This window comes from Erythrolamprus reginae, chromosome 1, assembly GCF_031021105.1.
Source record: "Erythrolamprus reginae isolate rEryReg1 chromosome 1, rEryReg1.hap1, whole genome shotgun sequence".
In the NCBI taxonomy this organism is placed as follows: domain Eukaryota; kingdom Metazoa; phylum Chordata; class Lepidosauria; order Squamata; family Dipsadidae; genus Erythrolamprus; species Erythrolamprus reginae.
The window spans coordinates 127,838,063-127,851,915 of record NC_091950.1 but is presented as its reverse complement, the minus strand read 5'-3'; the positions used below and the strand labels follow the sequence as shown (position 1 = coordinate 127,851,915).

The following is a 13,853-nucleotide window of genomic DNA, read 5'->3' as shown; positions in this document are numbered from 1 at the left end:
TCAGGAGGCTCTCCTGTACACTGGGGATGGTAAAAAATGGCCCAACAGGCCTTCCAAAAGTCCAGAGGCTTCGGTGAGCTCTGTGCGAATGGGGGGCAGGGGGGTTTGTACACATGCGCGGGGGGCAGCACAGGGGTTGTGCGCATGTGGGGGGGGGCACTGCATTATGGGTGTGCTATCGTGTGCAGCCTTTTAGCACCCAAGCCACATAACGTTCACCAATACTGTTGTAGTGGATTACACACCTATTTGCAAACTGTGTGTTTTATTACCAGCTTAACGCTGCAGTTTAACTGAGTGGAGATTTTTAAGTGTGTATTTAAAAAGTCAAAAACCTTGTAATCAGAAGCAAGCACTGTCAAGCTCAACAAAACCTATGTGATATAACTGTTCTCTATGTGCACATATACACTGTAATTATGACCTCTACTACATCACTTCTCTTTCCACCAATCCCCAGAATTCTTTTTTCTAAAACCCTATTTCTTTTGTTCAAGCTTCCGTAATGTTTTTCTGACTCAATCATCTAACACCAGCTCTCTGCTTTCTCATATTCCTGCTGTTTCTACTGTGTGCATTTTTCCTCTCACCATGCTTGAGTAGTTACCACTAATTTTGAGAAACAGTTCTGCCCCCTTTGCTTCCCTACCCTCAAATCTATCAATATGCCTAGTGGTAACAGTGTTATAACTTGTGGGTAGGAAACAAAATGCATAAAATATTCTGAAGAAAATATATATATTCTTCCACTTGTGTAACATAAAAAGGTCATGTTTTAATTTTTTTTAAATCAGACTAACCCTCCCCCAAATGATCAGTGATACAAAAAATAGTCCATGCCCCACTGGTTCCAAAGGAGCTGGAATTTACAAATACAGAAGTTTAATCAAATTTTGAAGGATCAGAAGTAATTTTTAAGTGTAGATGTTAGGAATGTCATTAGGTGTCACCAATTTTGTTAATATTTCTGTGCTTCTTGAAATATCCTGGGGAAAACAAAATAAAAATAAAGTTAGAGCAATATCTGAAGGGGTTTCACTATATAATTGTTGGGGGTAAGTATACACCTACATATAAAACAAACCACATATAAGTGAAGCATTTGTGAAATGCAGCACATAAAGCTCTAGAATTTGCTAATCAGCTGGTTTTGTTTCATTTTTTAAATAATTTACCCAATAAAGACAGCAACAGAAGGAGGAAACAATATAATTTAACTGGACATACAATTGAATATTCTTAAATTTACTATAAACATCAACATCTTAATTGGGCATTCTTGTTTTTCAAACTTGCAGGCTGCGGGGGTTCAGGGAGTTAAAATCCACAGATCTTAAAGTCGCCAACTTTGAAAAACACTGATCTAGTCAGATGCAACAATCTACACTACATTTCTGTCAAATAAGGATAGGCACAATTGCTGCAGGGGTATGTTTATTTGCAGTCCAACCTCTCCGGAAATCACACAGCTCTCCCACAAAATGGTTTTAAAAATTATTTCTCAAGTTAGCAAAAAGGGAAAAATAACGTTTTTGGCACTTGTTAACACTCCCATGAATATAAGACTGGCACAAGTAGGAAATTGAGTCCACGGAAAGGGGCGGCATACAAATCTAATAAATAAATAAAATAAATAAATAAATAGAATTCTCTTTCATGGCCAGTTATGTGAGCGTTAGCAACCTTGTTCACTTGCTATGAGAATCTCCAGAGAATCTAAGATTACATGTTGATTTAATAAAGTAAAATTTAATCTAACAGCATTCAGGTAAGTGTCAGATAATACACTTAATTATGGTCACAGCAGATAGAAGCCTCTTGACTGATCCTGCTCAACCTCAGAAATACCAAAGTTGTTGTGCCTGGGGCAACTGCCCAGTGAAAAGATGGGTCACTAACCATTTCTCCAAGAGCCTCGGTGGTGCAGTGGTTAGAGTGCAGTACCGCAAGCTACTTCTGCTTGTGGTACTGCACTGTAACCACTGCAGTTTGGCAGATTGAATCTCAGTAGGCTCAAGGTTGGCTCAGCCTTCCATCCTTCCAAGGTGGGTAAAATGAGGACCCAGGTTGTTGGGGGAAATATGCTTACTCTCTGTAAACCACTTAGAGAGGGCTGTATAGCACTGTGAAGTGGTATATAAGTCTAAATTCTATTGCTGTTGCTATTTCTGCCTGTAATCCATTATCATCCTAGAGCTGAAACAAAGTTTGAGGATGACTTAGTGTTATGCTCTGCAATGGGTGTTTTCTCCCACAACCTTCCTCAGGATGCTATATGCGGGCAATGGAGGTTGTACTGAGATGCAAACTGATGGTTGACATCTGATGGATGGAAACTGATCAAGGAGAGATTCAACCCAGAAACAAGGAGGAACTTTCTGACAGTGAGAACAATCAACAAATGCAACAGCTTGCCTTCAGAAGTGGCAGCTTCATCACTTGAGAGTTTCAAGAAGAGATTGGACTGCCATTTGTCAGAAATGGTGTAGCATCTCCTGCTTGAGCAGGGGGGTGGACTAGATGACCTACAAAGTCCCTTCCAACTCTATTAATGTTAAATGTACTGGGAAGGTGGCCAAGAATGACATTCTTCAGGCTGGAACATTCTTCAGGCAGAATCAGCTACTTTCCTATGGGACCACTCACTTCATTGTGATCTCTGATCTTTTTATTCAGTTTCAATCCACTTGCAGAAATCTGGCTTTTGCAATCACTCTTTCTTTTTTTTTTTAAAAAAAAAGTAGATCCACCACTGGATTACGGAATGCAAAACCCACCTCTGTCATCAGGCATGGGGGAATTGAAATTTCCCTTCCCCCTAGGCTTATAGAATTTATACATGGTATGCTTGTATGTATGAGTGGTTTTTTAAATTGGGGTTTTAAAGATTATTTTTAATATTAGATTTGTTTACATTGTCTTTTTATACTGTTGTTAGCCGCCCCGAGTCTTCGGAGAGGGGCGCCATACAAATCAAATCAAATCAAATCAATCAATAAATAAATAAATGTTTGAAATTGACCAGCATGTACATGTTTAAATTCATATAAATGCAAGTATTAATTTAAAGAACTAGATGTTATTTATTAATCAAATTTATATAGGTGCCCATTTCCCCAAAGACAAGATCCTGGGCAGAACACTACAATTCACCCATCTCTTTGCCATTCAATGTTATAATTAAAACTTACCTCTACTAAACCTTTTAGAATTTTGGATGATAAGACAGGTTTGAAGGTTTCAATAGTTACTAAGTCCAGTTGGAGTATATCAGTGTAACACTGATAAAATATTGCAGGGATTTGCCACACTTGACAGTAACTAAGAACTAAATAAAAAAGAGAGGGAAACAATTAATAAGTTCTCTGGATAACAACGTATTAGATTGTAGTATGTTATCTTCCATTTTACGCTAGAAAGGGAACTCAGATCAATGATTAGTTTACTTTGGCACACAAATGGTTACTTTTAACTTGGAAGGCTAATATCTGATTTGTACATGTCTGAGAACCAAAGAAAGGATCAGTTCTATTGTTAAAATGTATTAGATCTCATTCATTATAAATTGGGAGTGAAGCTAATACAATTTAGTGAGCTAAAACACTATGTTTTGAACTAAGATACCTCAAAGGGGCTCATTTACAGAATGCATTCAAAATCTAGGATCCATGGAATTGGAAATTCAGCAAATCATTTTATGACATAAAATTATCCTAAAATATTTTATGATGTAACCCAAAATGTCATAAAACATTTTCTGTGGTTAACTCCTGATGTTTGACTGTGCTAGTCAATTCAACATTTAAGGCAGATACTTGTCTGAACACCTCACTGAATTTTTAGAGAACTTTTCAAGTACATGAGAAGTTCTGCCATTGTTAAAGGCATTGAAAAAACTGATAAGGAAATCTCTGAAACAATAATCTAGAGGAGTCACCAGCATTTTTGTAAGTAAAAGTAAAAATAAAAAAATACTATCAGAATTAAAAGTCCAGTGATTCAGTAAATCATGGTAAATTATAATACCATCATTTATAATGTGCATTGCTTGGAAAAAAATGCTAGACATTCTGTTAGCACAAGAGATGCACAAGCTAAAATATGAAAGGATCTGACATTATTGTTACCCCATCACATTTTCAACACTAAAAATTAACTAGAAATTAACTAATTAATTACCTATAAGGTGCATAAATATGGTATGAAATACCTGCTGCCGGAAGATCCCGTATAATGTTTGGTTGTTCTAGAAGAGAGCAATAAACTTCATCTTTGAATGCTCTTGTCTTCAATGCTTTCAGGAAGGGTGAAGGGAGAGTCAGAGTGGACTCAGTGGTTTTATAATCTGTTACAGAACACGCTGAAAGAACCAGTACTTGCAAATCAATCCGCTGCAGGCATCCGAAAACCTAAAAAGAAGATTCAAAACATCAACATTGCTGAATTATCCCTCCAGAGCTGGGAAGATCATTAGTGCCACATTAGAGCTGGGGGGAAAAGCTTCAAAAAAGCTACATTCAGAGTATAAGACGCACCGAAATTTTCAGCCTCTTTTAGGGAGGAAAGAAGTGCGTTTTATACTCCAATTATATGGTATATGTGATGAAGTGGGGCTGTGCAGGACTCAAATTCTAAGATTAAAAAAGAGGCTACAGACAATTGCACAGGCAATAATACATCTCCGTAATTCTAATTTAAACCAAGCATGACTAGTGCCATGATCCATGAATAGCCATTATGCCTTGCAATGCCAGGAAGAGAGGCAAATATGTGCTTTCTGAAAATACAGTACATATGCACTCTGAAAGTCTATGGAGATTCTCAGTCATCCAGGTCATGGTGTCCCAAACATGCTTTTTTCAGGAGGCAACTGGACTTTGGGTTTTTTTTCTTTTCTTTTGAAGACATTTCGCTTCTCAAGCCAAAAAACTTCTTCAACTCTGACTCGATGGCGGAGAATGGAAGGATTTATATTCCTTGCATTTGTACTTTGAAACAGCTCTAAAAGAAAGGACAAGAAAGTCTAATTGCCTCTTGAAAAAAAGCACCTTTGGGATATGCACTCCAAAGCATATTTTTGCTTTCAAATCTGAATTTGCTATACAACTGCAAATAATGCCTCTTTCCTTTACTTTAGGTTGATAGAATATACAGTATGTTAAATGAAATCACTGCTAGATAAATGCAGCCTCCAATTCATGGTCTGTTCCAAAATATAATCAAAAATGCATTCAGAAAGGGAAGAGTCTTGGTGAGTTGACCTTGGCCTTGTCTGTGCTATTTCCCCCCATTACCTTTTCAAGCCACTGAAACTGTTGATCTTCAGCTACATAACAATTGCACTGACACAGTAAAATCTGAAAAGGATGAGAAATACATTAATTTTAATGAAAAAGTCATGAATGTCTAATGCAACAAATCTCTCTTTCTCTCTCTCTCTCTCTCTCTCACACACACACACACACACACAGCTCCCTGGATCACCACAATCTGCAAACTTCTTGGTATTTCTTTGGAAGTAAATCTCATTCAGTTCAGAATAAGCTACTAAGTGAAATTATTTTTAATGCTTTATTTATTCATTTTTTTCATTTATAAAACATTACAGTAATTATACACAGATCAGTACCCAACCTCTTAAATTGTATCAATTCTATAATCTACTTTGTTTATATTTACATAATTCCATTTTCATACATTCTTTCACATATCACATTGTTTTAATTTTATTTTCAATCCAATTATACCACTTGTTCCAAGTTTCATAATATTCTGTGTTGTTTAATCCCTTGATCTCCATTGTCAGCCTATCCATTTCTGCACATCTATAAATTTTATCTATGATTATTTATTTATTTATTCGATTTTTATGCTGCCCTTCTCCTTAGACTCAGGGCGGCTTACAACATATTAGCAATAGCACTTTTTAACAGAGCTAGGCTATTGCCCCCACAATCCGGGTCCTCATTTTACCCACCTCGGAAGGATGGAAGGCTGAGTCAACCTTGAGCCGGTGATGAGATCTGAACCGCTGACCTTCAGATCTACAAGTCAGCTTCAGTGGCCTGCAGTACAGCACTCTACCTGCTGCGCCACCCCGGCTCATATATTTATATTTTATATTTTGTAGTGGTACTGCATTCTTTTTCCAATATTGTGCAGCCGTTATTATATTGTTATTAAGTATTGAATTTTTTTAGAATATTGGGGTTTTTTTCTTATTCCTAATAAGAAGCATTCAGGGGTAAATTCTAATTCCGTGTCTATTATCTCCTGTAACCATCTTTGTATCATTTGCCATAAACCCTTTGCTTTGGGACAGGTCCACCATAGATGAAAGAAGGTGCCTAATTCTTTTTTGCATTTCCAGCAGTTCGGATTGGAATTTGGATATATTTTTGCCAATCTAGATAGTGCTACGTATCATCTGTAAAACATTTTGTAATAATTTTAAGTGAATTTATATATGCTTGCACTGAACATTATACAGGTCCTTAACCTATGACCACAACAGAGCCCAAAATTTCCACTGTTAAGCAAGACAGTTGTGACTTTAGCCCTGTTGTAGGATCTTTCTTGCCACAGCTATTAAGTGAATGATTGCAGTCTTTAGGTTACTAACACGGTTGTTAAGTGAATCTGGCTTTCCCATTGACTTTGCTTGTCAAAAAGTTGCAAAAGGTGATTGTGTGAACCCAGGTCACTGCAACCGTCATACATACATGCCAGTTGCGAAGCATCTGAATTTGGATCACATGATCCTGGAGATGCTGTAACAGCCATTAAGTGTAAAAAATGGTCGCCAGTTTCCCCCCCCCCCCCCAGTGCCGCAGTACCTTCTAACATTCACTAAATGAATGGCTGTAAGAGGAAGACTACGTGGACAAATATTCCAACCAGCACATCCTTAATCATTGCTGCATGATTCTTCTTCGCTAACATCTGTTCTGGTTTCTGGTAGAAATTTAGTAATTACAAATAACTCTTATTAAATGCATCATTTCATGAATAAAGCAACTCCGTTTATTTCTCTGCTCTCCTGTACTTCAAACACATTCCATACAGCACTCGGTCCGTTATCTCTCTCTTAGCCGCATTTCTCACATTCCTCTTCCTGCTTCACTTAAACAAGATTTATTTTCCTAACCACATAACTTTGAAAAACAGCAGCACTGACTGAATACAGTACAAAATACTTTGGCTTACTTTAGCGTGGCAAAAAAACATCCATTATTCTTTTCGGCAACGTTGAAACTCCACCCTTCTTCTCCACTGACCCCGACGTGCTAAATACATCACTACAATATTTAACCCATTCCTCTCCTTAATATCTTCTTCCAGACCTCTGCTCTCTACGTTTCTGGACCCTTCTGAATTTAGGGTTAACCCAGTGAGCGTCTGATTCTCCCTCACTAGATCCTGAACTCATAGCCCCATCCTGTGGCTGGCCTCCCACCTGTTCTACTACCTGTAACTCCGGGCCTCCCACTACTTCATAAACACTATCTGAATCCGAGTCCTCAATATCTTCATTATCCTCCAACCGATCAGGAGTATGTACAACAACATCTGAGGTAATTGAAAGAGACTATAACTGGAGTACCACACACAGTGCATATAGATGATTGCATCTCAAGTTAGGATGGGGAATTACTTCCATTCCCATAAATAATTCTGAATTAGAAATTCCTGAGTTGTCCCAGTCAGACAGTGAGGAAGATATGTTAGTGGAAAATAATTGGATAAATCCTCGCTATCGAAGAATGCTTCGAAGGCGAGAGGAGCTCCAGAGTAAAAGGTATTAATTCACAGCCTTAGCTCTTTGAGGTGTGATGTCACTTCCAGGCATTATAAAGGAATGGGATTGTGGGGAATGGGGCATGGAGACGCAACACCATTCTTTAGAAGAGACATGAAACTGAGAGTGTGCTGGAACGAAGCTTTAAAACCATGAGTTCTGTTGCAAAACTATCATTCTTGTTGGACTCTGTGTTAGCAATGTCTTCGGTGAGCAGATTTATGTTTCAGTAAAATTGACTTTGGGACTTTATCTCAGGAAAGAATGAGTTCTGGTGCTCTTTCATTCATGTACGAGTTCTGCGTTTTCATTCGCGTGTGCTTGATTTTGAATAAAGAGTGAGTTTTTAGTAATCAATAAGTGATTTCGGAGATTGGAATTTGCCAGAGGCCTGTGAATCAAAACAATTATTACTTGAAGTCTCAGCAGGGTGAAAAACCTGTTTCACTTTGAAAGCTCAGTAGGGTCAAAACACGATTAGCATTTGAAGGGGTGGCTACAATGGAAACCCAGGGTTGTAGGATAGACTGGGAAATTAAAAAACAAAAAAATTGCAATCCCCTTCCAGACATGTCAAAAAAATCTACACAAATGTTGAAAAATTGAGCATGACTTGCTTTAATTTCACTTTTTAAAATAATTTTGAAAGTTTTGATTGAACTTGTCAGCCTCTATCCCCAAATAGGAAAAGATATTACTTACTGTGGGATCTGAAACTGACCGATAAAAGCAACAGTATAAATCTTTTGGAAGAAGATTTGTTACTTTTGATGTTCTGCACCATTCATTCCATAACTGGGCAGATCCAATCAGTTCCCAGCTTCCAGAGTTCAAAATAAATGAAGACAAGAATGCTGTGGACCAAATGAGATTTATTAGATGAATCACAAGACTGTTTTGAATCTATATTAGCAATCATTATTAGCAAAACTAAGCATTGCATTTAAATTTACCCATAAAGCATTGCATTTAAATTTACACACAAATTATTTTATTATTTATTTCAGTTGACAGAAATGAACCAACAAGATTTATTTATTTATTTATTAAATTTATATGCCGCCCCTCTCCGTAGACTCCGTAGACCCCATGAACTACATGTGATCCTCAACTTACAGTCATAATAGAGCCCAAAATTTCTGTTACTAAGTGAACTATGTGCTAAAATGAATTTTGCCCCATTTTACAACCTTTCCTGCCACGGTTGTTAAGTGAATCACTGCAGCTGTTGAATTAGTAACACGGTTGTTAAATGAATTCGGTTTCCACACTGATTTTGCTTGTCAGGTCACAAAATGTGATCAATTATATCACTGTCATAAATATGAGTCAGTTGCCAAGCATCTGAATTTTGATCACATGATCTTGGGGATGCTCCCATGGTCTTAAGTGTGAAAAACGGTCAAAGGTCACTTTTTTCATCGGACCAGAATACCTCCCAAACCTCCTTCTACTGCACGAATCCCAGCGTCCGATAAGGTCCCACAGAGTTGGCCTTCTCCAGGTCCCGTTGACTAAACAATGTCGTTTGGTGGGCCCCAGGGGAAGAGCCTTCTTTGTGGGGTCCCGGCCCTCTGGAATCAACTCCCCCCAGAAATTAGAACTGCCCCCACCCTCCTTGTCCTTCACAAATTACTTAAGACCCACCTGTATCGCCAGGCATGGGGGAACTGAGACATCTCCCCCAGGCTTTTATATTTTATGTTTGGTATGCGTGTGCTGCATGGTTTTAAATGATGGGGCTTTAGATGTTTTTAATATTAGATTTGTTTCATTGTAATATTTGTTTTATTATTGTTGTTAGCCGCCCCGAGTCTTGGGAGAGGGGTGGCATACCAATCTAATAAATTATTATTACTATTATTATTATTATTATTATTATTATTATTATTACTATTATTATTATTATTATTATTATTTTCAGTGCCGTTGTAACTTTGAAGGGCCAGTATATGAACTCTTCTATGTCAAGGATTATCTATACTTCAGTGCTGAAAGAAAAAAAGGCCATTTTGCACTACTCACCTACGGCATTGCCTCCAACACCCAAGATGAACTTTGAACATGGAAACTTTTCTTCTGCTGATATATTTGAGGTATTCCACGTGATACAAACATCTCTAAGTATCAGAAAAAAGGACAAGATTAAAAAGTCCTGAAGAAAAAGGCTACGGGAAAAGAAAACAACAAAGCAACAAAACTTTGAGTTACCTCAGAGAAAAGCAATTTGTAGTGTGGAATCTTTGGTACTCTCTGAGCTTAAATTGTTTTCTTACAGACAGTTTCTCACTGAAGATGTTATCTAATCTGGTAATGAAACATCTGCAAGCAAACGACCTAATTGCTACCTTCTACTGGTAGCAATTTGTAGATCACACAATGACAATGGACTAAATACAAAGAAAATCCCTTAGCGTCCATTACAGTGGAGCTGACTAAAAATGCTTTCACTCTCCACTCGCTGATGCAAAGAGCAGCTTTCAGGCTGCTTTCCGAAGAAATGATTCCTGTACTGTTTTCCCCAAGGAAATAAAAAAACACTAACCACTGAAAACAACATAGCTGCTTTCACATGAGACCATGAATGCAGGCCAGGTAACGACAGGTAAGCTTAATGTGTTGCATGAATCCAGAATGCATAGTGAATAGTTCAATACATTGTAAAAGCAAAGAAGGCTGGATTAAAAATAAACTACCATAAAAGAAATAAGCATAGAATGAAAACAAAACCTACACCCAGCCCCAGGGGTTTTTTTTTGGTTTGTTAGGGGTTTGGGTTGTGGGGTTTTAGTGTTTTTTTCATTATACCACGTGGTTACTGTAATAGTAACTATGTTTAAAAACCAGCTACGGAAAACCCCACAGGAAAGGGAAAATGTGTCACATCTGTTTCTCTACTGCAAATCACTCCACCTTTTACTTCTATTTGAGAGGGGAGATTTTTTTTGTGCTTAATTTTTAGTATTATATCTACGGAACCGTCTTCTGCCATATACCTCCCAGAGACCAGTAAGATCTCACAGAGTTGGCCTATTCCAGGTCCCGTCGACTAAGCAATGTAGGTTGGCAGGACTGTGGGGGATGGCCTTCTTTGTGGCTGCCCCGGTTCTATGGAACCAACTCCGCCCCCCGATGTCCGTACTGCTCCCACCCTGCTGGCCTTCCATAAGGCTGTGAAGACCTTGTCCTTGAAGATCTGTCACGGCCAATTTGTGCATGAGTGGTATGCGTGTTGAGTGGATTGCTTGCTTGTAGGTTTTTATAATGGGGTTTTCATTGTTTTAATATTTAATATTTAACTTCTTTTATTATTGTTTGTATTTTTATATGGTTGTAAGCTGCTCTGAGTGCCATTGAGATTGGACAGCACAAAAGTCAAATGAACGAATTAATGAATGAATGGATGAATGGTTGAATAAATAAATAAATATTGAAATAAGAGAATCCTTAAAAAAAGCAATGTTGACATTTCTCCCACACTTCTAAGGATCACAAGTGCCCTTCCAGAGTTAATGGGAATGCACAGAAGCTCATTTTAATTGAATCAGGCCAAACACTAAGGATATCCAGGAGAGATGGGTTTTTCTTCGCCAAAAAAAAGGAATAATATAAGTGGTGGTGTAGTAAAAAAAAACTATTTCACCGCCCACTCCATCATATATTTTCGTGTTATATTATGAAGTTTATAACTCATATATTTATTGAGCCAATTAAATACCATACTTGGTTTGAGAAGCACTTCATCCATGTGTGCCCTGCAAATGATAATTACTACTACATTCACATCCCATGCTAAGCTTGGTGAATGGTAATGTTGGCTGCTTTTTTGAAGCTTAGCATATTGCACAAACCCTGTTTGTCCAGCTGCTGACTATCACATTGTGCAATCTCCATCCTGCAAGTTAATAGACTGGAGTGTCTTAAACTATTTGCTCCGCGGACCTCTTTCCATTAAAAAACAAAACTATGGGGGAACCCCAAAAGAACTACTGTTTGCAACTTTTTGGTCAATGGTTACTGTATTAAAAATGAAAACTGGTGCACTCGCTGATACTACCCAGCTTCTGACGATCATTTGACGGGATTGCAATGCATGTATCATTGTATCGCTTAAATATTTCATTTTCCAACATAGGCTGGCAAATAGTTTTGATCTCGTGGACCCTGCTTTAAGAAACACTGGAAAATCAACTAACAATGATTCCAGATCTACTCTCTATGTTTAGGTTTAATGAAAAGGACCAGGGGAGATATGATAGCAGTGTTCCAATATCTCAAGGGTTGCCACAAAGAAGAGAGAGTCAGGTTATTCTCCAAAGCCCCTGAAGGTAGGACAAGAAGCAATGGGTGGAAACTAAACAAGGAGAGAAACAACTTAAAACTAAGGAGAAATTTGCTGATGGTTAAAACAACTGATCAGTGGAACAGCTTGCCTCCAGAAGTTGTGAATGTTCCAACACTGGAAGTTTTTACGAAGATGTTGGACAACCATCTCTCTGAAGTAGTGTTTCCTGCTTAAGCAGGGGGTTGGACTAGAAGACCTCCAACTGTTGTCTCTTTCAACTGTTGTTATTATTATCATTGTTGTTATTTTATTTTTATTATTATTATTATTTCACAGCAAACAAGACATATGCTGGATTTGGTATCACAATATCATAAGCTGAACACTTCACAAGCATCTGGAACTGTGTGATGGATTATTCATTCATTATTATTATTGTTGTTGTTTTGTTGTTGTTATTGTTATTATTATCATCACTATTTTTTATTTTTTTATTATTATTAGGGTCATTCTTTGATTGATTTTTGCAGCCTTATTTGAAAAGAAACCATCACAAAAACAACAAATATGATAGAAAAAAACGTGCTCTATCTAATGAAATAAAAATGAAGATGATTGAAGGTGAGAAAACAGAGAACTCAGTTTCCTCACCGTCAATCATCTTCATTAGAAACAGCAACTTTTTTTCTATCAGATATGTTGTTTTTGTGATGGTTTCTTTACAAATAAGGCTTCAATTTCACCTGGTTCACTTGACAAAGAATGACCCATTATTATTATTATTATTATTATTATTATTATTATTATTATTATTATTATTAGTAGTAGTAGTAGTAGTAGTAGTAGTAGTAGTAGTAGTAGTATTATGTGCGCTATATCTACGTGCCCTTTTAGCTATAATTTTGTGCATTTTTCGGGAGCAGCACTCTTTCCCCCCCCCCGCGCCGACCATTCAAAAAGAAATGCAATATTCCTAACGTGCTCGGAAACGAAGTGTCCCCCAACCCACCCACCCCTTCCCAATTTTTCCCCCCTGCTTGCGGATCCCTCCCGTTCGCCACCTTTTCTCCTCCAGCGCCAGCCGAATCTCACGATCCTCCGGCGCCTCCTCGCGCTCTTCCGCCAGCTCCTCTTCGTCATCCAGGCCCGCGCGGGACGGGGGCGTGACCACCTCCCCAAAAAACGTCGCCATCGCCGGTGCAAAGCCGAGCCGATTCACCGAGCAGCCCGCCGGAGAGGTTGCCGAAAAGCGCGTCTCCTTCCGGGTTAAAGCCTCAAAAAAGAAGCCGCTTGGATCGGCGAGGCTGGAGCTCAGCGAGCATGCTCGCCTTCAGCTCGGAGAATCGCTTTTCGTTTTGTAGGGCAGTTCTGGCTACTTGCAGCGCCCTCGGGTGGCCCAGATCCGCCTGTGTTTACGATTTAGAGCACGTTGCTTCGGCCTTTTAAACCAGGGCTCTCCGACCTTGGCAACTTTATTGCACTGCACACCAAGACAACTAGACGCAAGAACAGTTTCTTCCCCAACGTCATCACTCCGCTAAACAAATAATCCCCTCAACACTGTCAATCTATTTACTAAGTCTGCATTACTATTACTAATTTTTTTCTCATCACTCCCATCACCCATTTCCTCCCAGTTATGACTGTATGACTGTAACAAGTATCCTTAAGATTTGTATTAATATTGATTGCTTCCTGATTGCTTATTTGACCCATATGACAATCATTAAGCGTTTTTTACCTCATGATTTTTGACAAATGTATCTTTTA

At 38.3% G+C, this 13,853-nt stretch overlaps 1 protein-coding gene across 1 annotated transcript; it reads right to left on the bottom strand.

The window, feature by feature from the left end:
* Positions 1–750: 750 nt before the first annotated feature.
* PSMG1 (proteasome assembly chaperone 1) lies at positions 751–13,442 on the bottom strand. The gene is made up of 7 exons (XM_070735621.1): positions 13,145–13,442; positions 9,824–9,918; positions 8,501–8,652; positions 5,295–5,357; positions 4,211–4,409; positions 3,192–3,328; positions 751–986 (listed from the first exon to the last, which is right to left on the bottom strand). The coding sequence occupies exons 1-7, from the start codon at positions 13,273–13,275 to the stop codon at positions 915–917; spliced, it is 849 nt and encodes a 282-aa protein (XP_070591722.1). The 5' UTR covers positions 13,276–13,442; the 3' UTR covers positions 751–914.
* Positions 13,443–13,853: the final 411 nt, after the last annotated feature.